The sequence below is a fragment of the Aegilops tauschii genome, chromosome 3 (assembly GCF_002575655.3).
Source record: "Aegilops tauschii subsp. strangulata cultivar AL8/78 chromosome 3, Aet v6.0, whole genome shotgun sequence".
NCBI classification, from domain to species: domain Eukaryota; kingdom Viridiplantae; phylum Streptophyta; class Magnoliopsida; order Poales; family Poaceae; genus Aegilops; species Aegilops tauschii.
The window spans coordinates 7,934,399-7,955,701 of NC_053037.3; the positions used below are offsets into that span (position 1 = coordinate 7,934,399).

The 21,303-nt window shown below is 47.3% G+C and overlaps 3 protein-coding genes across 4 annotated transcripts; 2 read left to right on the top strand and 1 right to left on the bottom strand.

The window, feature by feature from the left end:
- Positions 1–11,078: 11,078 nt before the first annotated feature.
- Positions 11,079–12,505, top strand: LOC109757126 (uncharacterized). The gene has a single exon (XM_020315962.2). The coding sequence runs from the start codon at positions 11,079–11,081 to the stop codon at positions 11,964–11,966; it is 888 nt and encodes a 295-aa protein (XP_020171551.1). The 3' UTR covers positions 11,967–12,505.
- A 483-nt stretch (positions 12,506–12,988) lies between these two features.
- On the bottom strand, positions 12,989–14,025 carry LOC109757128 (uncharacterized acetyltransferase At3g50280-like). Its single transcript, XM_020315964.3, has one exon. It carries the CDS (start codon positions 13,829–13,831, stop codon positions 12,989–12,991), a length of 843 nt encoding a protein of 280 aa, XP_020171553.1. The 5' UTR covers positions 13,832–14,025.
- A 2,511-nt stretch (positions 14,026–16,536) lies between these two features.
- LOC109757125 (uncharacterized) lies at positions 16,537–19,391 on the top strand. 2 transcript variants are annotated; one of them, XM_020315959.4, is made up of 3 exons: positions 16,537–16,692; positions 17,128–17,197; positions 18,296–19,391. In XM_020315959.4, exon 3 carries the CDS (start codon positions 18,358–18,360, stop codon positions 19,132–19,134), a length of 777 nt encoding a protein of 258 aa, XP_020171548.1. In that variant the 5' UTR covers positions 16,537–16,692; positions 17,128–17,197; positions 18,296–18,357; the 3' UTR covers positions 19,135–19,391. The 2 variants fall into 2 exon arrangements, with proteins under 2 accessions (XP_020171548.1, XP_020171550.1); XM_020315961.4 differs by having other exon boundaries at positions 16,545–16,692; positions 18,330–19,391.
- Positions 19,392–21,303: the final 1,912 nt, after the last annotated feature.

Genomic DNA, 21,303 nt, shown 5'->3' on the forward strand with positions numbered 1-21,303 from the left:
CAAAGGACCACCAAAAAAGATGGCCAAGGTGCTGAAAGTTCTAGAGGATCCACTAGGTGCCATTCTCAAAGATGGTTTTAAACTTGTGGCTGAAGCTCTTGTGAAATCTGGTGGAGATGATGATGATATACCCGATGACCTTTGGGATGTAGTCTCTAGTTTGAAAGAATTTGATGAAGAGCACCTTGCCCACTACTATGCTCATCTTGTTGACAACCCCAAGACGGCAAGAGCCTTCATGAAACTTTCCGAAACCAACAAATATGTTTGGGTGAGTAGGTATGTGAAGAACTTCTAAATTCGATATGGTTGTATGGTTGTCAAGTATGTGAACTTGACTTGTATGGCTGTAGTGCCATTGGGTTGCTTTAGGATATTTGGAATGTGAACATGTATGGCTGTATGTGAGAGACATGTATTGGCTGATTGCTTTTGGATGTGCCAAATGAACTTGCTACCTGATTGCTACCTTATGATATTATTGCTGAAAATTGTGTTCTATGTCAATATATATTATTATGTTGTTTTTCTTGAAAATACAAATGAAATGCTGCCGAATTTTTGAATTTCTGTTATTCCATTTTTCATTCCATTTCTACTTTTTGCACCTACCAAACACAGGAACGGAACCGACCCATTCCTCTCCGTGACAGTTGGTTCCTCAACCAAACACACCCTTAGTTGTCCAAATGAAACAGCAAGCACGATCAATTGGGTTGGTTAGGTCGCCAGCGACATTCCGCCAGGTCGCTGATTAGAACTGGCTCCGGCCGATTTTTTCCTGCCCAATATATGTACAACGTACACTGACGGGTGGACCCAAGTACATCTATTGCTGGAGTGCTTTTGTACAAAGTAAAAAATACCGTTGGCGTTTTTGCAAAAAAAAACATCACGTGCACTAGCCACAGACAATGGGCCCTGGCCACGTAGGCGGCGAATACACTCATGTATGGGAAGTGTGACTGTATTTGCATGCCCGCGCAAGTTTCATGACTAAAAACACGTATTTTGCAAGTTTGTGCACCAAACTGCCCGGCACGTGCAAGTTCTAAGACTCCTAGTATATTTACCTCTAAAAAAAGTTGTCTAGGAGTTCCTCGGGAGTTCAGTAAAATTTCAAAACAAATAGTTGAAAGTTCTCTACAAATTAGCTAGAAGCCGTGATTTTTTTAGCAAATTTGTTGATGCCAGTTCAAAAGTACTACCCCTTTCGTCCCAAAATTCTTGTCTTAAATTTGTCTCGATACGGATGTATCTAATACTAAAACGTATTTAGACAAGGGTCCGACTATGTCACATCTAGATGTGAGATAATACCTCACATCTAACTATGACATCATTCCATATTAGCAAATAAAATACATCCCCATCGTTGTATTGTTTGTTTTGTTTTGTCGCTGTTTTTGTTTTTTCATCCACCGCACCCAGCCAGAACAGCGGGAGCTTCTTCGACTAGGCCGGCCTAGTGTCAAACTGACAACGAGCAGTGCAAAACTCCCCAGAAAAGAGAAAATATATATTGTGGCATGCGCAGCTGATCCATCCCGTGCTACAGGGCAACAACATTGTTCATTACAGAGCGATACAGCACCATGCTTTTTGGTTAGTGCGGGAGCTACGCCCAGCCCGATGGTAATACTACTTTTCTATTTGTATCCGGACAACCCACTCTATCTCAAGAAGAATGTCCTTAATAATTATCCGACAATTGTTGTTCTTTTTGCATGTAACGGTAAGATATGTCACATAAGCATGATAACTTGACACAAGTAAGTTGTTAATAACATGATAAGTAGTTATAGTGATAAAATAGTAGCGCGTACTTTAAAGTCATGGTAGCGCGTAACTAAACATTACTGAAAATCTCCAAAGAATTTTTCAAGTTTTGAACACTTTTTCAAAATTACGAACACTTCTGTTAAATGTCAGCAATTTAAAAACAATTCTAAGCATTGTTGAAAGCTGTGAAGAAATTTTAAAAATTCCCCAAAGAAAACTTGAATTTGTAAAAAAAAACTTGAAAATGTGAACGTCTTTTGAAATTCAGAGCAATGTTCGAAAACTAAAAAAATTATAGAATATTGTTTTTAAATGTGAACTTTTTTTAAATGGTGAACACATGTTAGAAAACACGTTTTTTTTAAAATTCCAGAACATTTTTCAAATTCGTGAAGAAACTAGCCTTATATACAAAAGGATAAGACTCAAAATGGTGTAACTCATTTGTATGCAACTATGAGATTTCAAAGAAAGGTGGGGGACTAGCTCAATGCGCTAGGAACCAAAAATCATATAAATTGTGGGGGGGTTTTCCAAAAAAAAACATGAAAACTTGGGTCCCTCTGACTATGTTGCGTATCTTTCAAAAACCAAAATGGGTCAAAGATGGGGTTGCAACTGGGACATTTGAAAAATGGGTAGGCCCAAGAAAGAAAAAATAAAAAATAAACAATGTTTAGCAGCTAAAAAGAGCCAAAAAAGGTGGACAAGTAACTGTCATTGTTGGGGCTCACATTTTGCGTATTTAAGATGGAATTGTATCTCGCATAAAAATTGGTCGCTCACGCCAGTTAAAGGTTGATGGGAACTTGTAATTGCAACAAAAAAAAACTTTAAGCCCAATTGCAAGTCGGTGGTGGACTTGTAATTGGGCGAAGAACAAAAAGGATGAACTACTCGCAAAAATGAGGGTGAGCTTGTACTAAGGCAACAAAAAAAGGTCAAAAATGTCCCGATTGCAAGTAGAGGGTGGCTTAGCAACTAGGAGACGAGAACAAAAAGGGGGAGGTGCTAGTTGTAAGCTGTGGGCGCACTTGCAAACTTAGGCAATAACAAAATTTCGGTACCATTTGCAAGCTGAGGGTGTACTTGCAACTAGGATCAAAACAAAATATGAGCCCAGTTGCGAGTCAAGAATGGACTTGCAACTCAGAAAACTACAAAAAAAACTACGATACCAGTTGCGAGTCGAGAGTGGACTTGCAACTGGGACAAATACGACCCTAATTGCGAGTCAAGGGCGGACTTAAAACTAGGATGAAAAACAAACTACAGTCCTAGTTGCGAGTCGAGGACGAACTTACAATTGGGATGAAAAACAAAGTATGAGGCTAGTTGCAAGTCGAGAGTGGACTTGAAACTAGGACAACTACACAAAACTACGATACTAGTTGCGAGTCAAGGGTGGACTTGCAACTGGGACAAATACGAAACCACATGCCCAGTTGCGAGCTAAGGGTGGACTTGCAACTGAGATAACACAAACTATAATCCTAGACAAAACCGTTTGTGAGTCGAGGCGGACTTGCAACTGGGATAATAATAAACTACGAACCCAGTTATGAGTCGAAAGTGTACTTGCAACTAGGATGAAAAACAAAACACAAGCCTAGTTGCAAGTCGAGGGTGGACTTGCAACTCTGACAACTATGAAATTATGAGCCCAATTGCGAGTCAAGGGTCGACATGCAATTATGATGAAAAAAATTACGAGCCTAGTTGCGAGTCAAGAGTAGACTTGCAACTTAGGTGAACACAAAACACATGTCAAATTGCGAGTCAAGGGTGGAGTTGCAACTGGGATGAAACACACAACAGCCCTAGTTGCGAGTCAAGGGCGGACTTGCAACTCGAACAACAACACAAAACTACGGTACCATTTGCGAGTCAAGGGTGGAACTGCAACTAGGACAAGAACAAAATACAAGCCCAGTTGCGAATCGAGCGTGGCTTGCAACTAGGATGAAAAATAAAACATATGCCCAGTTATGAGTCGAATCTGGACTTGCAACTAGGACAATTACGAGCCCATTTGCGAGTCGAGGATGGACATGCAACTGGGACAACTAGAAAACTACGAACCCAGTTACGAGTCAAGGGTCGACGTGCAACTGGGATGAAATAAACTACGGGCCCAACTGCGAGTCAAGGGTGGACCTGCAACTGTGATGAAAAACAAAAACCTAGGCTACAGTTGCGAGTCGAGTGGTGGGCTTGCAACTCGGATAACTACATCGCGATCTAGAAACAACACACGGAAACTGGCTATCAGCACACCGCGATAATGGGCTGATAAAAGCAAAGGCAAACAAACCAACAAAAGGATGCGTGACAACCAAATAACAACCAAAGAGTCGGGGTTTCGAGGCTTAGACATAAATTACATAAACTAAATCAAACGGTGGCAAACTTAGACGTGACATCGTTAAAAATCATCTAGGTGTGATTCAATAATACGGTACAAAAAATGCACGAAGCTCGAAGCTGGAAAGGTGTTCACAAAAAATATAATATTTTTCCCAAATTTACAAAAATATCTACAAATTCCATATTCACAATTTTGGAAAAAAGGAAAAAAATACAAAATCAAAAAGAAAGAAACGAAATGGAAAACAAACAGAATAAAAGAAAGAAAAGAAAGAAAAACTTGACAAAGTTGCGAGGCGGGTCAACATTTGTGGCTGTGTGTCTAGTGATGGACATGCAACTGAACTTCCACAAGCACTTTTATCCATTCCACACAAAGTTATGATCATATTGAAGACGTGCAATTGCAGTTGGATGGCTTACAATTGTGTGTCTAGTAGAAGACATGAATCTACCCTCCAGACAAATTATTATTGTTTCCTAATTTGCAAACGCGTTGAAAATGTGCATTTGTGGAGCAAGGACAACACTTACAATTGCGTGTTTGATGATGGATATGCAACTCACAACGACAAAGACAATTCATATCTTTTTTTAAAATGCATGAATTTAAACACGAAAAGTAGAAAAGAAAAAAGAAAAAGAAAGAAAATTTAAATAAGAAATAAGAAAAACAAGAAAAAAAGGAGATATGAAAATAGACTAAGTAACTACTAGCAAACAAAAAAAGCAAAGCAAACTCGGGAGAAAAATGCTTCTAAAATACAAGAACACAAATTTCAGATTTCAGGACACATACAGCCTACGTAGACAAAAGATAGAGGCACACAGGAACCAGAACATGTCCTACACGGGACACAGCGACAATGCCAACAATTTGCACAAAACAGGTCCAGTGCCCACAAAACAAAACATGGTAGGAGTATGTTGACTATTCACCTGACATGGTCAGGCACACTTTCATAGTACACCTGACATGATGTGTGAGTGGTGCGTGCACGGGAGACAATCCGCTCTCCAACGGCCTGTCCCGAAGAACGAAAATGAAAAAGGTCTTGTGCGAGACAACGCCCCGCTAGCAAGCGCGACAGCCAGAAAACGAGCGGGGCAAACAAAAAAACTGCGTTTGCACGAATCTTACAGAGAGTCGAGATCCGACGGCTCAGAGATTAGATGTGAGATAGCTATTTCACATCTAGATGTGAAATAGCAAATCTGTTTAGACAAATATAAGACAAGAATTTTGAGACGGAGGAAGTACGAGTTAGCACACACCCTTAATAAAAATGGAATTGCTAAGTCACATCTAGATGTTATTTAAGGATGTCACATCTAAATCCCTAGCCATTGGATCTGTTTGCTGTAATTCTCTTAAAATTCTGATCTCGTTTTTTGTTGTCGTTGTCGCTCGTTGCATTGCCCGTAGTTCTTTTTTTGGGCCCGTTTTTGTTTCTGGCCCATTATTGTAGTCAGGCCAGTGAAGGGGCGCGCCGCTTTTTTTTTCGTTTTTTTGAACTGCAGAGTGTGCTTCAGATGTTCGTGTCACATAGAAAGTTATTCTTGTCCAAAAAAAGAAGATAGAAATTTATCGTGTGCGCGTCCCTTTTTTTAGTCTGTCTGTGTGTCCACTTGGACCATTTTTTTTTCCTTTTTCGAGCTTCATTTTCCTGTCTATTATTTGTGTTGTGTTCGTTTATTGCCGGAATTTCATTTGTGGGCTATTTAGACATTTTCTCTTCTACTTTTTTCTTCCACTGCAATTATATGCTTTGTATATATACACGGCGCCGATGCATGTTTGTCTTCTGATTCGGGTTGTTTTTTGTTTGTTGCATTATTTTTTGTTTTTTCCTTTAACTATTAAATTTATTTGTTTCCAATTCATGGTTTTTTAAATTCTTTATTTTTTTGGTGGTGTCTGTTACATGTCTATCAGCAAATTCCCCGGACCCTTATTTGGTTTCGCGTTCAATATTAGCACGCAACTCATGCCCGATCTAGTTGCATGTCCACTTTCGACACGCAACTCGTGCTTGACCCAGTGTATGTATATAGTTGTTTGTCCAACTCTAACACACAACTCGTTCGACCTAGGTGTATGCCCATCTTCGACATACACACCCAACCGAATACACCTATGTAGTTGCATTCCAACACTGACACACAATTTGCTCAACCCAATTGCATGTCCAACCCCAACACAAAACTCATGCCCGACCTAGTTGCGACACGCAATGCCCGAGGGTGTAGTTTTTCGTTTTTCTTCCTTTCCATTTATTTGTTTCGAACCCATGAAGTTTTTCTAAATTCATGTTTTTTTATGTTCTCCTTTCAGTTTTCTGTTTCCTTTCTTGTTTTTAATTTTGATGTACTTTTTTAAAATTCATGATTTTTTTGTCTACAACCAAAATGGGGACAATTTTTTTGTACTAGTTGCAAGTCTTTGACGCACAGCTAGGGGTGTGTGTGTGTTTGTTAAGGGTCCTCAGTTGCATGCCGATCATCGACTCACAACTAAGGGTGTGTGTGTGTGTGTGTGTGTGTAGAGGATCCCCAGTTGCATGCCGACCATCGGCTCGCAACTAAGGGTGTATGTGTTTGTCGAAGGTCCCCAGTTGCATGCCAACCAATGACTCGCAACTAGGGGTCTATGTGTTTGTCAAGGCTCCCCGGTTACATGCTGACCATCAACTCGCAACTAGGGGGGTGTGTTTGCCGAGGCCCCCAGTTGCATGCCGACCATCGATTCACAACTAGGGATGTGTGTGTTTGTCGAGGGTCCCCAGTTGTGTGCCAACCATCGACACGCAACTAGAGGTGTGTGTGTGTGTGTGTGTTTTGTCGTGGCCCCCAGTTGCATGTCGACCATCAACTCGCAACTAGGGGTGTGTGTGTTTTGTCGAGGGTCCCCAGTTGCAACCCGACCATCGACTCGCAACTAGGTGTGTGTATGTGTGTGTGTGTGTGGAGGGTCCCCAGTTGCAACCCGACCATCGACTCGCAACTAGGGGTGTGTGTGTGTTTGTCGAGGGTCCCTAGTTCCATGTCAACCATCGACTCGCAACTAGGGGGTGTGTGTTTTGTTGAGGGTCCCAGTTGCATGTCAAGCATCGACTCACAACTAGGGGTGTATGTGTGTGTTTGTCGAGGGTCCCCAGTTGCATGTCAACCATCGACTCACAACTAGGGGACTGTGTGTTTGTCAAGGGTCCCCAGTTCCAAGCTGAAGATCGACTCACAACTAGGGTGTGTGTGTGTGTGTTGGCGAGGCCCCCCAGTTGCAAGCCAACCATCGAGTCGCAACTAGGGTTGTGTGTGTGTGTTTGTTGAGGGTCCCTAGTTGCATGTCAACCTTCAACTCGCAACTAGGGGAGGGTGTGTGTTTTGTCATGCCCCCCAAGTTGCCACCCGACCACCGACTCACACCTAGGGGTGTGTGTGTGTTTGTCAAGGGTCCTCAGTTGCTGTCGAGCATCGACTTGCAACTAAGGGTGTGTGTGTGTTTGTCGAGGGTCCCCAGTTGCATGCCGACCATCGACTCGCAACTAAGGGTGTATGTGTTTGTCGAAGGTCCCCAGTTGCATGCCGACCAATACTCGCAACTAGGGGTGTATGTGTTTGTCGAGGGTCCCCAGTTACATGCTGAGCATCAACTCGCAACTAGGGGTGTGTGTGTTTGCCGAGGCCCCCAGTTGCATGCCGACCATTGATTCGCAACTAGGGATGTGTGTGTGTGTGTTTGTCGAGGGTGCCCAGTTGCATGCCAACCATCGACACACAACTAGAGGTGTGTGTGTTTTGTCGTGGCCCCTAGTTGCATGTCGACCATCAACTCGCAACTAGGGGTGTGTGTGTTTTGTCGAGGGTCCCCAGTTGCAACCCAACCATTGACTCGCAACTAGGTGTGTGTGTGTGTGTGCGCGCGCGCGCGCGCGCGTGCGTGTGTGAAGGGTCCCCAGTTGCAACCCGACCATCGACTCGCAACTAGGGGTGTGTGCGCGCGCGCGCGTTTGTGTGTGTGTGTGTTTGTGTGTGTTTCTGGAGGGTCCCCAGTTGCGTGCCGACCATCGACTCGCAACTAGGGGTGTGTGTGTGTTTGTCGAGGGTCTCTACTTCCATTCAACCATCGACTCGCAACTAGGGGGTGTGTTGTTTTGTTGAGGGTCCCAGTTGCATGTCAAGCATCGACTCGCAACTAGGGGTGTACGTGTGTGTTTGTCGAGAGTCCCCAGTTGCATGTCAACCATCGACTCGCAACTAGGGGGCTGTGTGTTTGTCAAGGGTCCCAGTTCCAAGCTGAAGATCGACACACAACTAGGGTTTTTGTGTGCCTGTGTTGGCGAGGCCCCCCAGTTGCAAGCCAACCATCGAGTCGCAACTAGGTGTGTGTGTGTGTGTGTGTGTGTGTGTGTTTATCGACGGTCCCCAGTTGCATGTCAACCTTCAACTCGCAACTAGGGGAGTGTGTGTGTTTTGTCAGGCCCCCAAGTTGCCACTCGACCACCGACTCACAACTAGGGGTGTGTGTGTTTGTTGAGGGCCCCTAGTTGCATGCCAACCAATGACTCGCAACTAGGGGGGTGTGTGTGTGTGTGTGTGGAGGGTCCCCACTTGCATGTCAGCCATCGACTCGCAACTAGGAGCACGTGTGTTTGTCGAGAGTCGCCGGTTGCATGCCGACCATCGACCCTCAACTAATGGTGTGTGTGTGTGTGTGTTTGTCAAGGGTCCCCAGTTGCAAGCCGAGCATCGACTCGCGACTAGGGGGAGTGTGTTTTTGTTTTTCGAGGGTCCCCAGTTGCAACCCGACCATCGACTCGCAACTAGGGGTGTTCGCGTGTGTTTCTTGTGGGTCCCTAGTTGCATGCCGATCATCGACTCGCAACTAGGGTGTGTGTGTGTGTGTGTGTGTTTGTCGAGGGTACCTATTTGCATGTCAACCATCGACTCGCAACTAGGGGGTGTGTGTTTTGTTGACGGTCCCCAGTTACATGTCAACCATCGACTCGCAACTGGTGTATGTATGTGTTTGTCGAGGGTCCCCAGTTGCATGTCAACCATCGACTCGCCACTAGGGGAGTGTGTGTTTGTCGAGGGTCCCCAGTTCCAAGCTGGAGATCGACTCACAACTAGGGGGTGTGTGTGTTTTGGCGAGGCCCCCCAGTTGCAAGGGAACCACCGAATCGCAACTAGGGGTGTGTGTGTGTGTGTGTCGAGGGTCCACAGTTGCATGTCAACCTTCAACTCGCAACTACAGGAATTTGTGTGTTTTGTCATGCCCCCTAGTTTCCACCCGACCATCGACTCACAATTAGGGGTGTGTGTGTTTGTTGAGGGTCCCTAGTTGCATGTCGACCAATGACTCGCAATTGTGCGTGTGTGTGTGTGTGTGTGTGTGTGTCGAGGGTCCCTAGTTGCATGTCAACCATCGACTCGCAACTAGGAGCGCGTGTGTTTGTCGAGAGTCGCCAGCAGCATGCCGACCATCGACTCGCAACTAATGGTGTGTGTGTGTGTGTGTGTGTGTTTGTCGAGGGTCCCCGGTTGCAAGCCGAGCATCGACTCGCGACTAGGGGGAGTGTGTTTTTGTTTTTCGAGGGTCCCCAGTTGCATGTCAACCATCGACTTGCAACTAGGGGTGTGTGTGTTTTGTCATGGCCCCTAGTTGCAAGTCGATCATCGACTCGCAACCAAGGGTGTGCGCGTGTGTGTTTGTCGACAGTTCCCAGTTGCAAGCCGACCATCGACTCGCAACTAGGGGTGTATGTATTTGTCAAGATTCCCTAGTTGCATGTCCACCATTGAATCGCAAATAGAAGTCTGTGTGTTTGTCGAGGGTCACTAGTTGCATGTCGACCATCGACTCGCAACTAAGTGTGTGTGTGTTCGTCGTGGCCCCCAGTTGCAAGCCAACCATTGACTCGCAACTAGGGGGGTGTGTGTGTGTTTGTCGATGGTCCCTAGTTGCAAGCCGACCATCGACTCGCAACTAGGGGTGTGTGTATTTTTGTATAAAAGTTCAACTTTTTTAAAAAGGAGTGCGCATTTTTAAAAAATGTTCACGTTTTCAGGAAATGTTCAGAAGTTTGAAAAGAATGTTCGTATATTCCAAAAAAATAATCTCGATAGCAAAAGATGTTCTCGACAACTGTTTTTCTCGATTAAAAATCAAAAAATTGAAGAAATGTTGGTGAAGTTCTGAAACTGTTCGATCGGCCGCTTGAGAGAGTTTCACGGTGATTAGAATACAGGAGTGCCCAACAGGTACTGTGGCTAGCTGGAGGCGGTCAACATTTTCTTTACGGAAAGCTACAGCCCTACAGGCATTTAACAGTAAGATGTTTTTGTGTTGAATCTGTGCGGCTGCTCTTCCTTTTTGGAGTTTTCCAGCGAAGCATTGTCGACCGGTGTGGAATCGTGTGGCCGGCCCAGCCGGGGGCTCCTTGCGAGGCACGCGGCCCGCAACGCGGGGCAGCTCCCAAAATAAACAAACAAACAAGGCCCAGCCTTTGGAGCGACAAAGAAAATGACGAGCCCGAAGGGAGGAAGCCCGCGGGTGACAAACAATCGACCACAGGACAAACGGATCGATCGAGAGCCATGAATAATAGGATGACGTCATCTTAGATGTGACATAATTATGTCACATCTTATGTCACATCTAGATGTGTCCTAGACTAAAAATCGGTTTGGATGGCTACACAACCGTGTCGGAGTCAAAAGTCCGATCCGAGCTAGACTAGCGATCCTCTTTGGGTCTATATATTAGTCGAAGTCCAGCATACCTACGTACGTGAAACCCTCGATCCGCCCGGCCGTCCACCATCGCCGGCGCTCCAAACTCGCGACCAGCACATACACGGATATACGTACGTGCTGCCCCGGCCATCGCCGGCCGATCGCCGCTTCGACCAAGTTCAGGCTTCCAGATGGCGCTGAACGAGAGCCTCGCCAGGTTCCGGCTGCTGCAGGAGAGGAACCAGGCGGCTCTGTCCGCCATCGCCGCAACCAGAACCTCATCATCGTCATGCACCAAGCCGTCCCAGCAGCAACCCGCTCCAACTCCACGGCCGGCAGCCAAGCCATCCCCGCCCGCGCCTGCCGCCGCTGTCGTCAGATTCTCCGATGACACGGCGCGGCTACGGAAGATCAACGAGGTGAGGAGGTCCACGGTCGGGCACCAGATGAAAAACGTGATCGACCTGCTCGACAAGACGAGGGAAGCTCTTACGACGCATCAGATCAACCAATGGACCTACGTCGACATCGACGGCAGCAGGACCCTCGCCGAGAGCCTGAGGAACAACCCCAAGGTGCGCTTCGACGGGCGGCGCTACTCCTACAAGCCCACGCACGACGTCAAGGCCAAAGGCGAGCTGCTGACACTGATCAAGAGCTTCCCGGACGGCCTCCCGGCGTCCGAGGTGGATGACGCGTATCCAGCCGTCTTGGAAGATCTGCAGGCCTTGAAATCCTCGGGCGACGTCTATCTGCTGCCGGGCGAGGGAGGCATCATAGCGTACCCGAACGACGACCCGAGGTCGAAGATCGGGGTGGACACCGAGCTCAAGAAGCTGTTCCACGACATCAAGCTCCCGCGGGAGATGATCGACATCGAGAAGGAGCTCAGGAAGAACGGCGAGAGGCCGGCCACCGATACTATGAAGCGGCGCGCGGCGGAGCAGCTCAATGGCCGGCAGCCCAAGCCGAAGAAGGCCAAGAAGAAGTCGCGCGGGCTCACCAGCAGGACCAAGCTCACCAACGTTCATCTCCCGTGGCTCATGGACCTGCCTGTGGATTCGAAGGATATCATCTGATGACTGATGGGTGTGTAAATCATGTATGGCACGTGGATTGGAACTTCTGACTCTCTGTTGGATTCTATATATACTCTGCCGTCCCAAGATGCACCGCCTAAGATTTAGGACTGATATTCTCTACTAAAGTTATGGTGTGTTACAACCAAAAGATGTTAAGTGACAAAATGAGCCAAACTCAATTTGCCGGTGCTCTCACTGATTACATCGAAGGTTTCAACAGTCAAGACTGGCTAAGCCAGTCTTTAAATTTGTGGAATACATGGTCGAAAAAATGAACGCGTTACAAGAAAGAGCTTAGATGCCGAGTACACGGCGAAGGTCGATTGCCTCAGCAAGGCTTTGCCGGGTGGCACACGTGGCAAAACCTACTCAACATACATCCTATCAACAAAGTGGAGTTTGTCCTGTGTCGTTTGTCGGCACTCGGCAAAGTCTCTGCTGAGTTAAAAAAAAGACACTCGACAAACAAAAGGGGTAGGCAGAACATGGCGAACAATGCTGGTGCCACATGCAGCTGGTGTTATGGCAAGTGCATGTTCTTTGACACTCGACAAACATTTTGAACATTAACAAAAAAAAAAGACACTTGCGGCTCGCCGACTGTGGCGGAGGTGAACCCTCCCGAAGTAGCAAGAGCATGGCTTGACGACCTATAGTCGAGGGACGACAACATGGCAGGCTGGTGGCCTCCCTGTCGGTCGTCGTCGATGGTGCCTTCGCCCTTGCCAAATATAGAAGGCAAAGGCACGCGTGGCGGCTTGACTGGGCCATGGTCGTCTCACCATTGTGCTTGCTAGCAGCCACACGCGTGGTGATTGGGGGAGGGGTTGCGTGGCAGCGACAGGGTTCCATGGCATGCATGGGAAGGATGAGGCGGCGTGGAGGCGTTCCGTGGCATGCATCGTCTCTCTCCTAGGAGCATCGTTGTGGAGCCCAGGTGTCTCCGGCTTGCCATGCCGCCATCTGATCCTGTGTTGAAGCTTCTTCGGCACTGGTGTGGGACGGTTGCACTTACCTACTTATCTTCTACACGGGTCCTTGTTGACACCACTCTTGGTCCTTGATGTCTGCAGACAGAGGCTCGCTTTGAGCTTCTTTACGCTCTCCGCGGAGAAATGGAGGAAGCAGTCCTGCGGCTGCACCGATGATGGGTGCCCATAGCTGACGATATCCTCCAGTTTGGCGAATGGCAGAGGGATCGGGACACGGCAGCCATCAAGGAACCACCTGCGGTGCACCGGCAGCGGCGAGGAGATGGCGGCATCGTCAGTATCACGACGGCTGATCTCAGACCAGGTGTTGAAGAAATGCCAGAAGGCCGTCCCGTCACCGACCACGTGGTTGAGCGACATGGCGACAAAGACACCGTCGTCGAGCTCGGTGACCTGCGCGGTCAGGACCGGGTGGGAGCCCGCCACGGTGTCCACGCCGAACAGCCCGTCGAGGGGGAAGAAGGACCGGACCGCCACGGGGGTGTACAGCGGCGCGACGACGTCGGCCACGGTGACGCCGGGAGCCACGGCGTGGACGAACTCGGCGCCCTCCATGCTGCAGCGGAGCGATACGGAGATGCTCCCACCCTCCCCGCCCGGCGCGACGACAAGGCGGCCGGCGTAGGGGTAGAAGCGGCCCAGCGCGCGCGCGAAGGACGACGTGAGGCGTTCGACGACAGGGGCGTGGTGACCGTGCTCTCCCGTGGCGGGGGGCTTGGGCAGGAGGACGCCCGTCTGGGTGTACTCCACGGTGATCATCCGGAGGTCCCATGGCGTCAGGTCGATGGTCGTCTCTGCCTCCGACGGCAGCCAAGGCGTCGGCTCCGGCAGGACCATGCGCCGGGACACGATCTGGACGACATGGCTCATCTTGCTTCAGATCGCTCAGTAGCCGGAGTAGTGGAGTGTGTGTCGGCAGAGCAGGACTGGTCGGAGCGCATGCATATGTTCTGCACGGCCGTGGTTCCACTTTCACGTCTTCTTAAATAATCAGAACTTTGGAAAAGGATATTTGGTTGCTTTCTAATCTTTCACTATTTGAGCATGACTGGTCTAAACTGAAATCTTACCGAAACCCGAATTTAATACTCCCACCATCACCATCTGGTTTTACCTTTGTCTAGATACGGATATATGAGCGGAGGTTGTACTAGCATATGCCTAGCATGAACTTCACATTGGGCGAAAGATCTTGGCGAGTGTAATGACTTGGCAAGACCCCAGATTACATGATTTTTAAAAAGTTGTACATCGATATAAAAAATAAGTTGTTCGATGTATGCGTGAGCTATTTGTAAGTTGCCTGAAAACTGAATTCGTGTAAGTTGATTTCTCAAAGAGAAGGAAGGGAAACGAGGCGGAGCTCCGACGCCGATTTCTCAAAGAGAAGGTAACAGAGACATCGTGTTTAGGGGGCCGCTGAAACTCCCGCAAAGAGCACCCCTCCAACACGTGACACATGCCTTGTGGGCCCCACACAACTCTCCCTCCACCTTATACCCTCTAGAATCCTCTTCCAACCACATCATGTCTTCCTTGAGAAACTCCTTTCTTTGTCTCATTGGCATGGAGTTGGAGCCAACCGACACCACCTCTGCAAGTTTCCTCTGTCACCTCCTCCTCCCATCCCCATGACGGCATTGCCGCTCCCCGCGGGGATGTTACAAGCTAGAGGTGGAGCCGCGTTGAGCTAACTGCTTGGTGTTGTCATCGTCATCGTTGCTAAAGGTGTCTGCAACATGATCCATGTTGTAATTGGTGACTAAAGGCCCATGTGTTCGCAAACATTATGCAAGCTGGAGGTGACTGCCGCATGGTCTATGTTGCAAGCGTCCATCTGCGACTAGACGAGATGATGCGACCTAGATCAATGAGCGCAATATGGTCTATGTTGCAAACGTAGAGCGCAATATGGCCTATGTTGCTAACCGTCGGCCCGCACTAAATAGCTGATTGGATGGATTGTAGCCCGTGAATGCAACAACTCGATGGATCTTTAGTTGGAAACATTCTCGTTCTAGTATACTTTCATGCCACAACATTCTCCTTGCATGATCATGCCATTGGAATTTGTAGTATTCCGCTTGAATCAATCGGCCAAATATAGCTTGAATTAGCTTCTCATCCCACTATTAATTCACTGGGTTTACAAGGTCGTTCATCTTTGATGTAAGATTTTGCATCTCTCGGTGTCATCACTTTCTCTGTCGCACTTGTTGGGATAATGGCATCATCACAGACATGAAATTGAGTACCATCTCCAACTCTCCCTACATAAGCCCCCCCCACCCCGAAACATTGTACTCATGCCAAGATTCTTTGCCAGGTTGAGCGAATTCCCACGTGGGTAGTATTTGGCACGAAGGACTCCTGCACAGAGTGATACGAGTTCTACCTTCAATCTGCAAACCTGTTACGCTAGCATCGCTAAACCGAAACAGTACAAGTCGTGAAAACTCATACCTCCCTTTTCTTTTGGTATGCACGTCTTCCACCGAGCTAGCTAATGGATTTCTTTACCTCCTAGTGATAGCGATTTATCCTTCCATTCCCCAATTAACACACACACACACACACACTCTCTTTCTCTCTATAATGTTTCCTACAAGCAGTGGTAGTTACTACCACTTGCGTTTTGTATGTTGTATGTAGTATCTGTCGAAACTGAGAGTATGTACGTGTAGTATGTAGTATATAACAATGATTAGCTAGTATATATACTAAGTTTTAGGTAGTATGTACCATTTTTTGAGTATACCCTTTTTATGTACAAATATGTACGTATTTCACAAATATAACAAAAACTATGGGCTCATATGCAATTTTTTCATGTAATTTGCTTTGAAATATCTTAGATATAGTATATGAACATATTTAAAATAATAAAATAGTATATATATAGTACCACATAGTAGTATATGAGACATGTGGGATAACTACCATCGGGTGGTAGGATGGATTTTCCACACACATATATATATATATATATATATATATATATATATATATATATATATATATATATATATATATATATATATTGTCAACCGTCTCCAACGCACGGCACATGCCTTGTGGCCTCCGCACAACTCCCCCTCCACCTTATCCTCTCTAGAAGCCTCTCCCAACCGCATGTCGCCGTCCCTTTCTCGGTCTCATCTTCCTCTCGCGCATCTTCCAACCGACGCCGTCTACGCAAGCTAGCCCCCTCTCCCACGCGACCTGTGGTTCATGGAGGCCGGCCCGCATGTTTGCAACATTACGCAAGCCAAAGTTGACCACAACATGGTTCATACTGCGTTTGCAACATGCCTTTTGTGTGTGCGCGCGCGCAAACATCGTGCGCACTGAACGGCAAGGACATACCCTATGTTTCAAATCGTACCGCCGATCGGACGGCTCGTAACGCGCGAATCCATCCAACGGATTGGAAGGCGCCAGGTCATTTCCAGCGGCAAAGACGTGAGCCGACTTGAAACGCGTGAGGACCCACCAGTCAGTCAGCGTGGCACCGGAAGCCAACCGTGTCCGTCTCCGCCCATATATCGCTGGGTCCGTCCCACGGGCAAGCCGCCTCCCCCAGCCCAACCCGAACGGCACGCCCAAACCCAAAGCCAAGTCGCACTCCTCCTCCTATCCTCTTCCTCGCCGAGGCAGCGACCGGCCAGCGCCGCAGCAGCAACCCCGGCCGCCGCCACCTCCACCTTCACCGCCCGCGCGTCTCCGATTCGGTGAGTCGCGACGTCCCCCTGCGTTCTTCTGACAAATTCAGTAGGTCGCAATTTCTTCAATTTCCGTGGGAAAGTTGTAGACCCTCCCGGCGCCGCGGCCGCTAGGGCTCTAGATCGCGCCGCGCGGGCGTCGCAGGGGTCCAGATCCGGACGAGCAGGGTTGAGAGGACGGGCTTTTTTGTGCCCTTTTGGTGTTCGATTTTTGAAACCTCGTGGGCGCTCGTCGCAATTCTATGGTTTCGCCGCCGGTCGCGGCTTAGATCTGTCGCGCCTCGTGAATTATTACGTGAACCGTTCTGGTGCGGAATTTCGTGGCCTCGTGAATTTATTATCCGGAATTGCGGATAGATTAGATTTTCCCTAGAAGAGTCTTTGTGGGGAGACAAGTTACCCTGACCTGAGAATTTACCCTGACCGGAATTGTGGTTATTGCAGGCGAATTTGGGGCTGAGGAAAGAGGAGGAGCGACTTGTCTCTGCTCTGGTGGTTGCAACTTCAGGACAAGGTAAGAAAGTGTATAATATGCCTGCACCTACCGCAATCATTGGATCTGTTAGTGCTTATGAATGCGTGGCTGAGTCATGCATGCATGGGCTGTACCTCTGGCAGTACCAGCTGCACTTATTCCTACTAGCCGCCTGGTGCTAGTCAACTCATGCTTGGTTTGGTTTGTTTGAACTGCTGGCAAAAGCTTGGATTGTAGTTCTCTTGTGTGGTCTTCGAGAATAAGCTATATATAGGGAAAAAAAGATTTATAGCTTCCTTCGAGATTTCTGAACTTCAAAGGTTAAGAATTGGAATCGCGTTCAAGTTTAAACTGACGCGATAGAAAGCATTATTCTATAGACCAGTAACTACTAACAAGCTTCATCACATATAGGTCACTTGTTATTCTTGTGAGTTGTTACTAGAGACGCAGAACAAAATTTGGCTCACATATTTCTGTCTGCTCTGAATGTTTAGCAGTTTTGAACCTTTAAGCTATTGTTTTGATATTAAGTGGATAACATGAATAAGTTTGGTACTATTTTGGCGTTGCCTTAGGTTTAAACGAGTCTCACTTTCTCATGGTCACTTGTATTTGCCGATTTCAGGCATTTTCTTCTGGGAAACAAAATATCAGTAGTCCCTTGATTTCTTTCCTTTTACAGTTTCATAACTGGGATTACATTCGAATTTTAAACTGCACTATGCGTAAAAATCAACAGACCTTGTCACATGTGTCAGGTTAATTAGTTTGTTTGTGTATAGTTACCACATCAGTATATGTTTTTGGTAGGATCTGAATGGTTAGCGCAGTTTGGAACCTTTAAGCTACTGTTTTGGTGTTAAGCGGATGTCATGTATCAGTTTAGTGCTACTCTGGTGTTAATATTTTCTTAGACATGCCACACTCTGTAAAGTATTTGTTGGTTGCAAGGATTTGGCTTCACTATGCTTTGAAATGTCTGATATTAGATATCATTTGGTTGCCAAAATATCTTTGTTTCAGTTGTCTAAAGCTATTGCTCTACTTACTGATTTGATTTACACACTTCTTCTCTAGCATGCTGGATAATCCTAGATGTTCAGTAAACTAACAGTGTTTTCTCTCTTCTATGAGATGCACTTCCTTGCATCATTTCACGGCCCTGCAGGTTTTGAGCTTTTGTCTGTTTCGCTGGGATGGATGCCAAGAAGTTCCTGCAGATGGTCGAAGACAAGAAGAAGAGACTCCTTGAGAAGAAGGAAGCCCCACTGAAATGGCAGCAGAAACTGGAAGCGGCAATTAAGGCCACTGAAGAGAAGGAGAAGAAGCTCAAGTCAAAAAAGCACAGGAGGCGAAGCTATTCTTCCTCAGAGTCTGACAGTGAATCCGAGAGCGACAGTGATCGGAAACACAGGAAGAGGAAGGACCGCAAAAGGCACAGGAAACATGGCCACTCTGACTCTGATGGTGCCAGGAGGTGCAAGCACAGGTCAAAGAGGAGGAGCTCGGACTCTAGCGACGAGAGCGACAGTGATGAATATGATAGCGAATCTGAAGAAGAGCGCCCAAGGAAGAAGCACTCGCACAGGAGGAAGCATCACCGACACTCTCCAAGGTCAGAGTCTGATGCTTCAGATTACAGCAGCGATGATGATGACCGGAGATCAACCAGGAAGGACCACACAAGGAGCCGCAGGCGTCGCCACCGATCATCAGACGATGAATCTGAGGACAAGATCAGGTTGAGGCATAGGAAGCGTCACAGATCAAGTGACGAGGACAAGCCATTAGATTCTGACATCCATAAGCGTCACAGGAGCCGCTCTATGTCCTTGGATGATGGTGCTGCTGGTGAGCCAGACAAGATGAATGATGGTAAGGGGTCTCACAAAAGCCGCCACCACCGCCGCCACCACCATCATGATCACCATGGCAACTCTGCTGAACCCAGTGACGGGAAGCAACTCGTGTAAGTTGTTAATGCCTCAGAACCTGATTGGCGTCATCACTGGGCTCTGTGACGGGAAGGTTTGCCCCAGTTGGCTAGTTGCTGAATGAAAGCATGTATCTTTCATAATGTTACTGTCTCAGCTCTGCTGCGACTTCTGAAGCCTGTACTTGTTGTACCGAAACATTTGGCGAAACCAGATGTTATTTCCAGCGTTTCCTCTGTTGACATATGTTTGCTTGCTGATTTGATGGTTAAACATGCCTGTTTCATTTGCTGCAAGTTTACTATTGCATTTTTGTTTGTTGAGCCATACTACGGTGGATCATATGCTGCTATGTCTACACATTTTTTTGCGGGACACTAGCCACGCGTACACATTTTTTGTGGTATGCAAGCATTCTGTGGCGGTGCAGCAGAGAAGTACGAAACACTATGTTTGGGTGAGCTTTTCTGTTTGAATGCTTGTCATATTTTGTTTGAACGATAATTGTATGAGAACACATGTTCCCCAAGTGTTGCACAATGACTTTATCGGGAGCAAACAAACAACAAAACTACTGTGCCGACGGCAACGATGGATGATTGAACGGTGCTATCCCGCTTTGCTCTAGGCAAAGACGACTTGATTTACAAGCATTCTGTGGCGGTGCAGCAGAAAAGTACGAAACACTGTTTGGGTTGGGGCTAGAGCTTTTCTGTTTGAATGCTTGCCATACTTTGTTTGAACGACGATTGTATGAACAAACAACAAAACTACTGTGTGGACGACGATGATGGAGGATTGAACGGTGCATAATTTTACAGCTTATGTTCTGCACAGTTAGAAAATCATTAAGAATTTGTTCTGGGCATAGCAGCGTTCAACACACAATGGACGACAATAATGGAGGATTGAACTGTGCACATTTTTCCGGCTTGATGTTCTTCACTGTTAGAAAACCATTAAGAATTTGTTGCGGGCATAGGAGCGTTCAACAAACAATTAGACCGACAACAACCCTAGCGTTTGTACCAAATATAAATTCCGCTCCCCTTCCCACACCAAAAACCATTTGATGTGGCATCCCTAGATCACCTTCATATTTGGAACAGTGTGGTTTTACGTCTACTCAATGTGCGTACCTGTTATAATCAATCATATGAGCAAGTGATATAATAGTGACATATCCACACCTATAAACAACCTTTTTTACAGAAGAAAGAAAAGAGTACAAACAACACATCCTGTTAGTACACAAAAGATGCCTTCAATTGATATCATAAAAGTTCAACAGCGCAGCAAAGTGCAGTAGTAGTTGCTACACGCTCTCGACATAACTCAGCATATGGCTACAGCGAACTGACCCCTCCCGGCCATGGTCGGAGTTCGACATTGAGGTCCCCACGAGCTCCAGACAGCTCTTTCAGGCGGCGACACGCTAGGAGATCGGAGATGGACGGCGTGCCAAATTCCGGGAAGACAGATGGCTTGACGGCTTTAGGGTGCAGGAGCTGGCACCGACGATCTATGACATGATACAGCCGTCCACCAGGACAGAGAGGATAGTGGTACAGGCCTTGACGAACTCGACGTGGGCTAGAGACGTTGGTCGGAGCTCTCGGCGCAGGCACTTCATAAGTACATGATCCTTTGGGACCGCCTAGCTCACACCCACCTGAACCACAAGGCCATGGACTCAGTTACGTGGGCCTGGGAGAAGAGTGGCGAATACTCGGTCAGATCGCCCTACCAAGCAAGATTCATGGGACGCGAGATCATTCCCACGGCAGACTTCACTTGGAAATCGAGGGCACCGCTGAGATGCCGCTTCTTCGCTTGGATAGCTCTGCAGAACAGATGTTGGACCTCAGATCGGCTTGCCAGGCGCGGACTTGACCACCAGGAGGCATGCCCTTTCTGCGACCAGCATGAAGAGAGCATCGACCACATTCTACTCCACTGTGTCTTTGCACGACAGGTTTGGTCCATCATTTGTACGACGATGAACAAGCCCAACTGGACACCTCGACAGGGATCATCACTTTCGGACTGGTGCATCACCACTCAAGACCTGGGCAGGAGGACCAAGGATGGTAGGGCTGTCTATCTCCTGACAATGTGGGAGCTATGGAAGCACCGCAACGCCATTGTGTTCGATGGGGCCTCTCCCTCCATACGTACGATTGTCCACCACATTGAGGACGAGGGGCG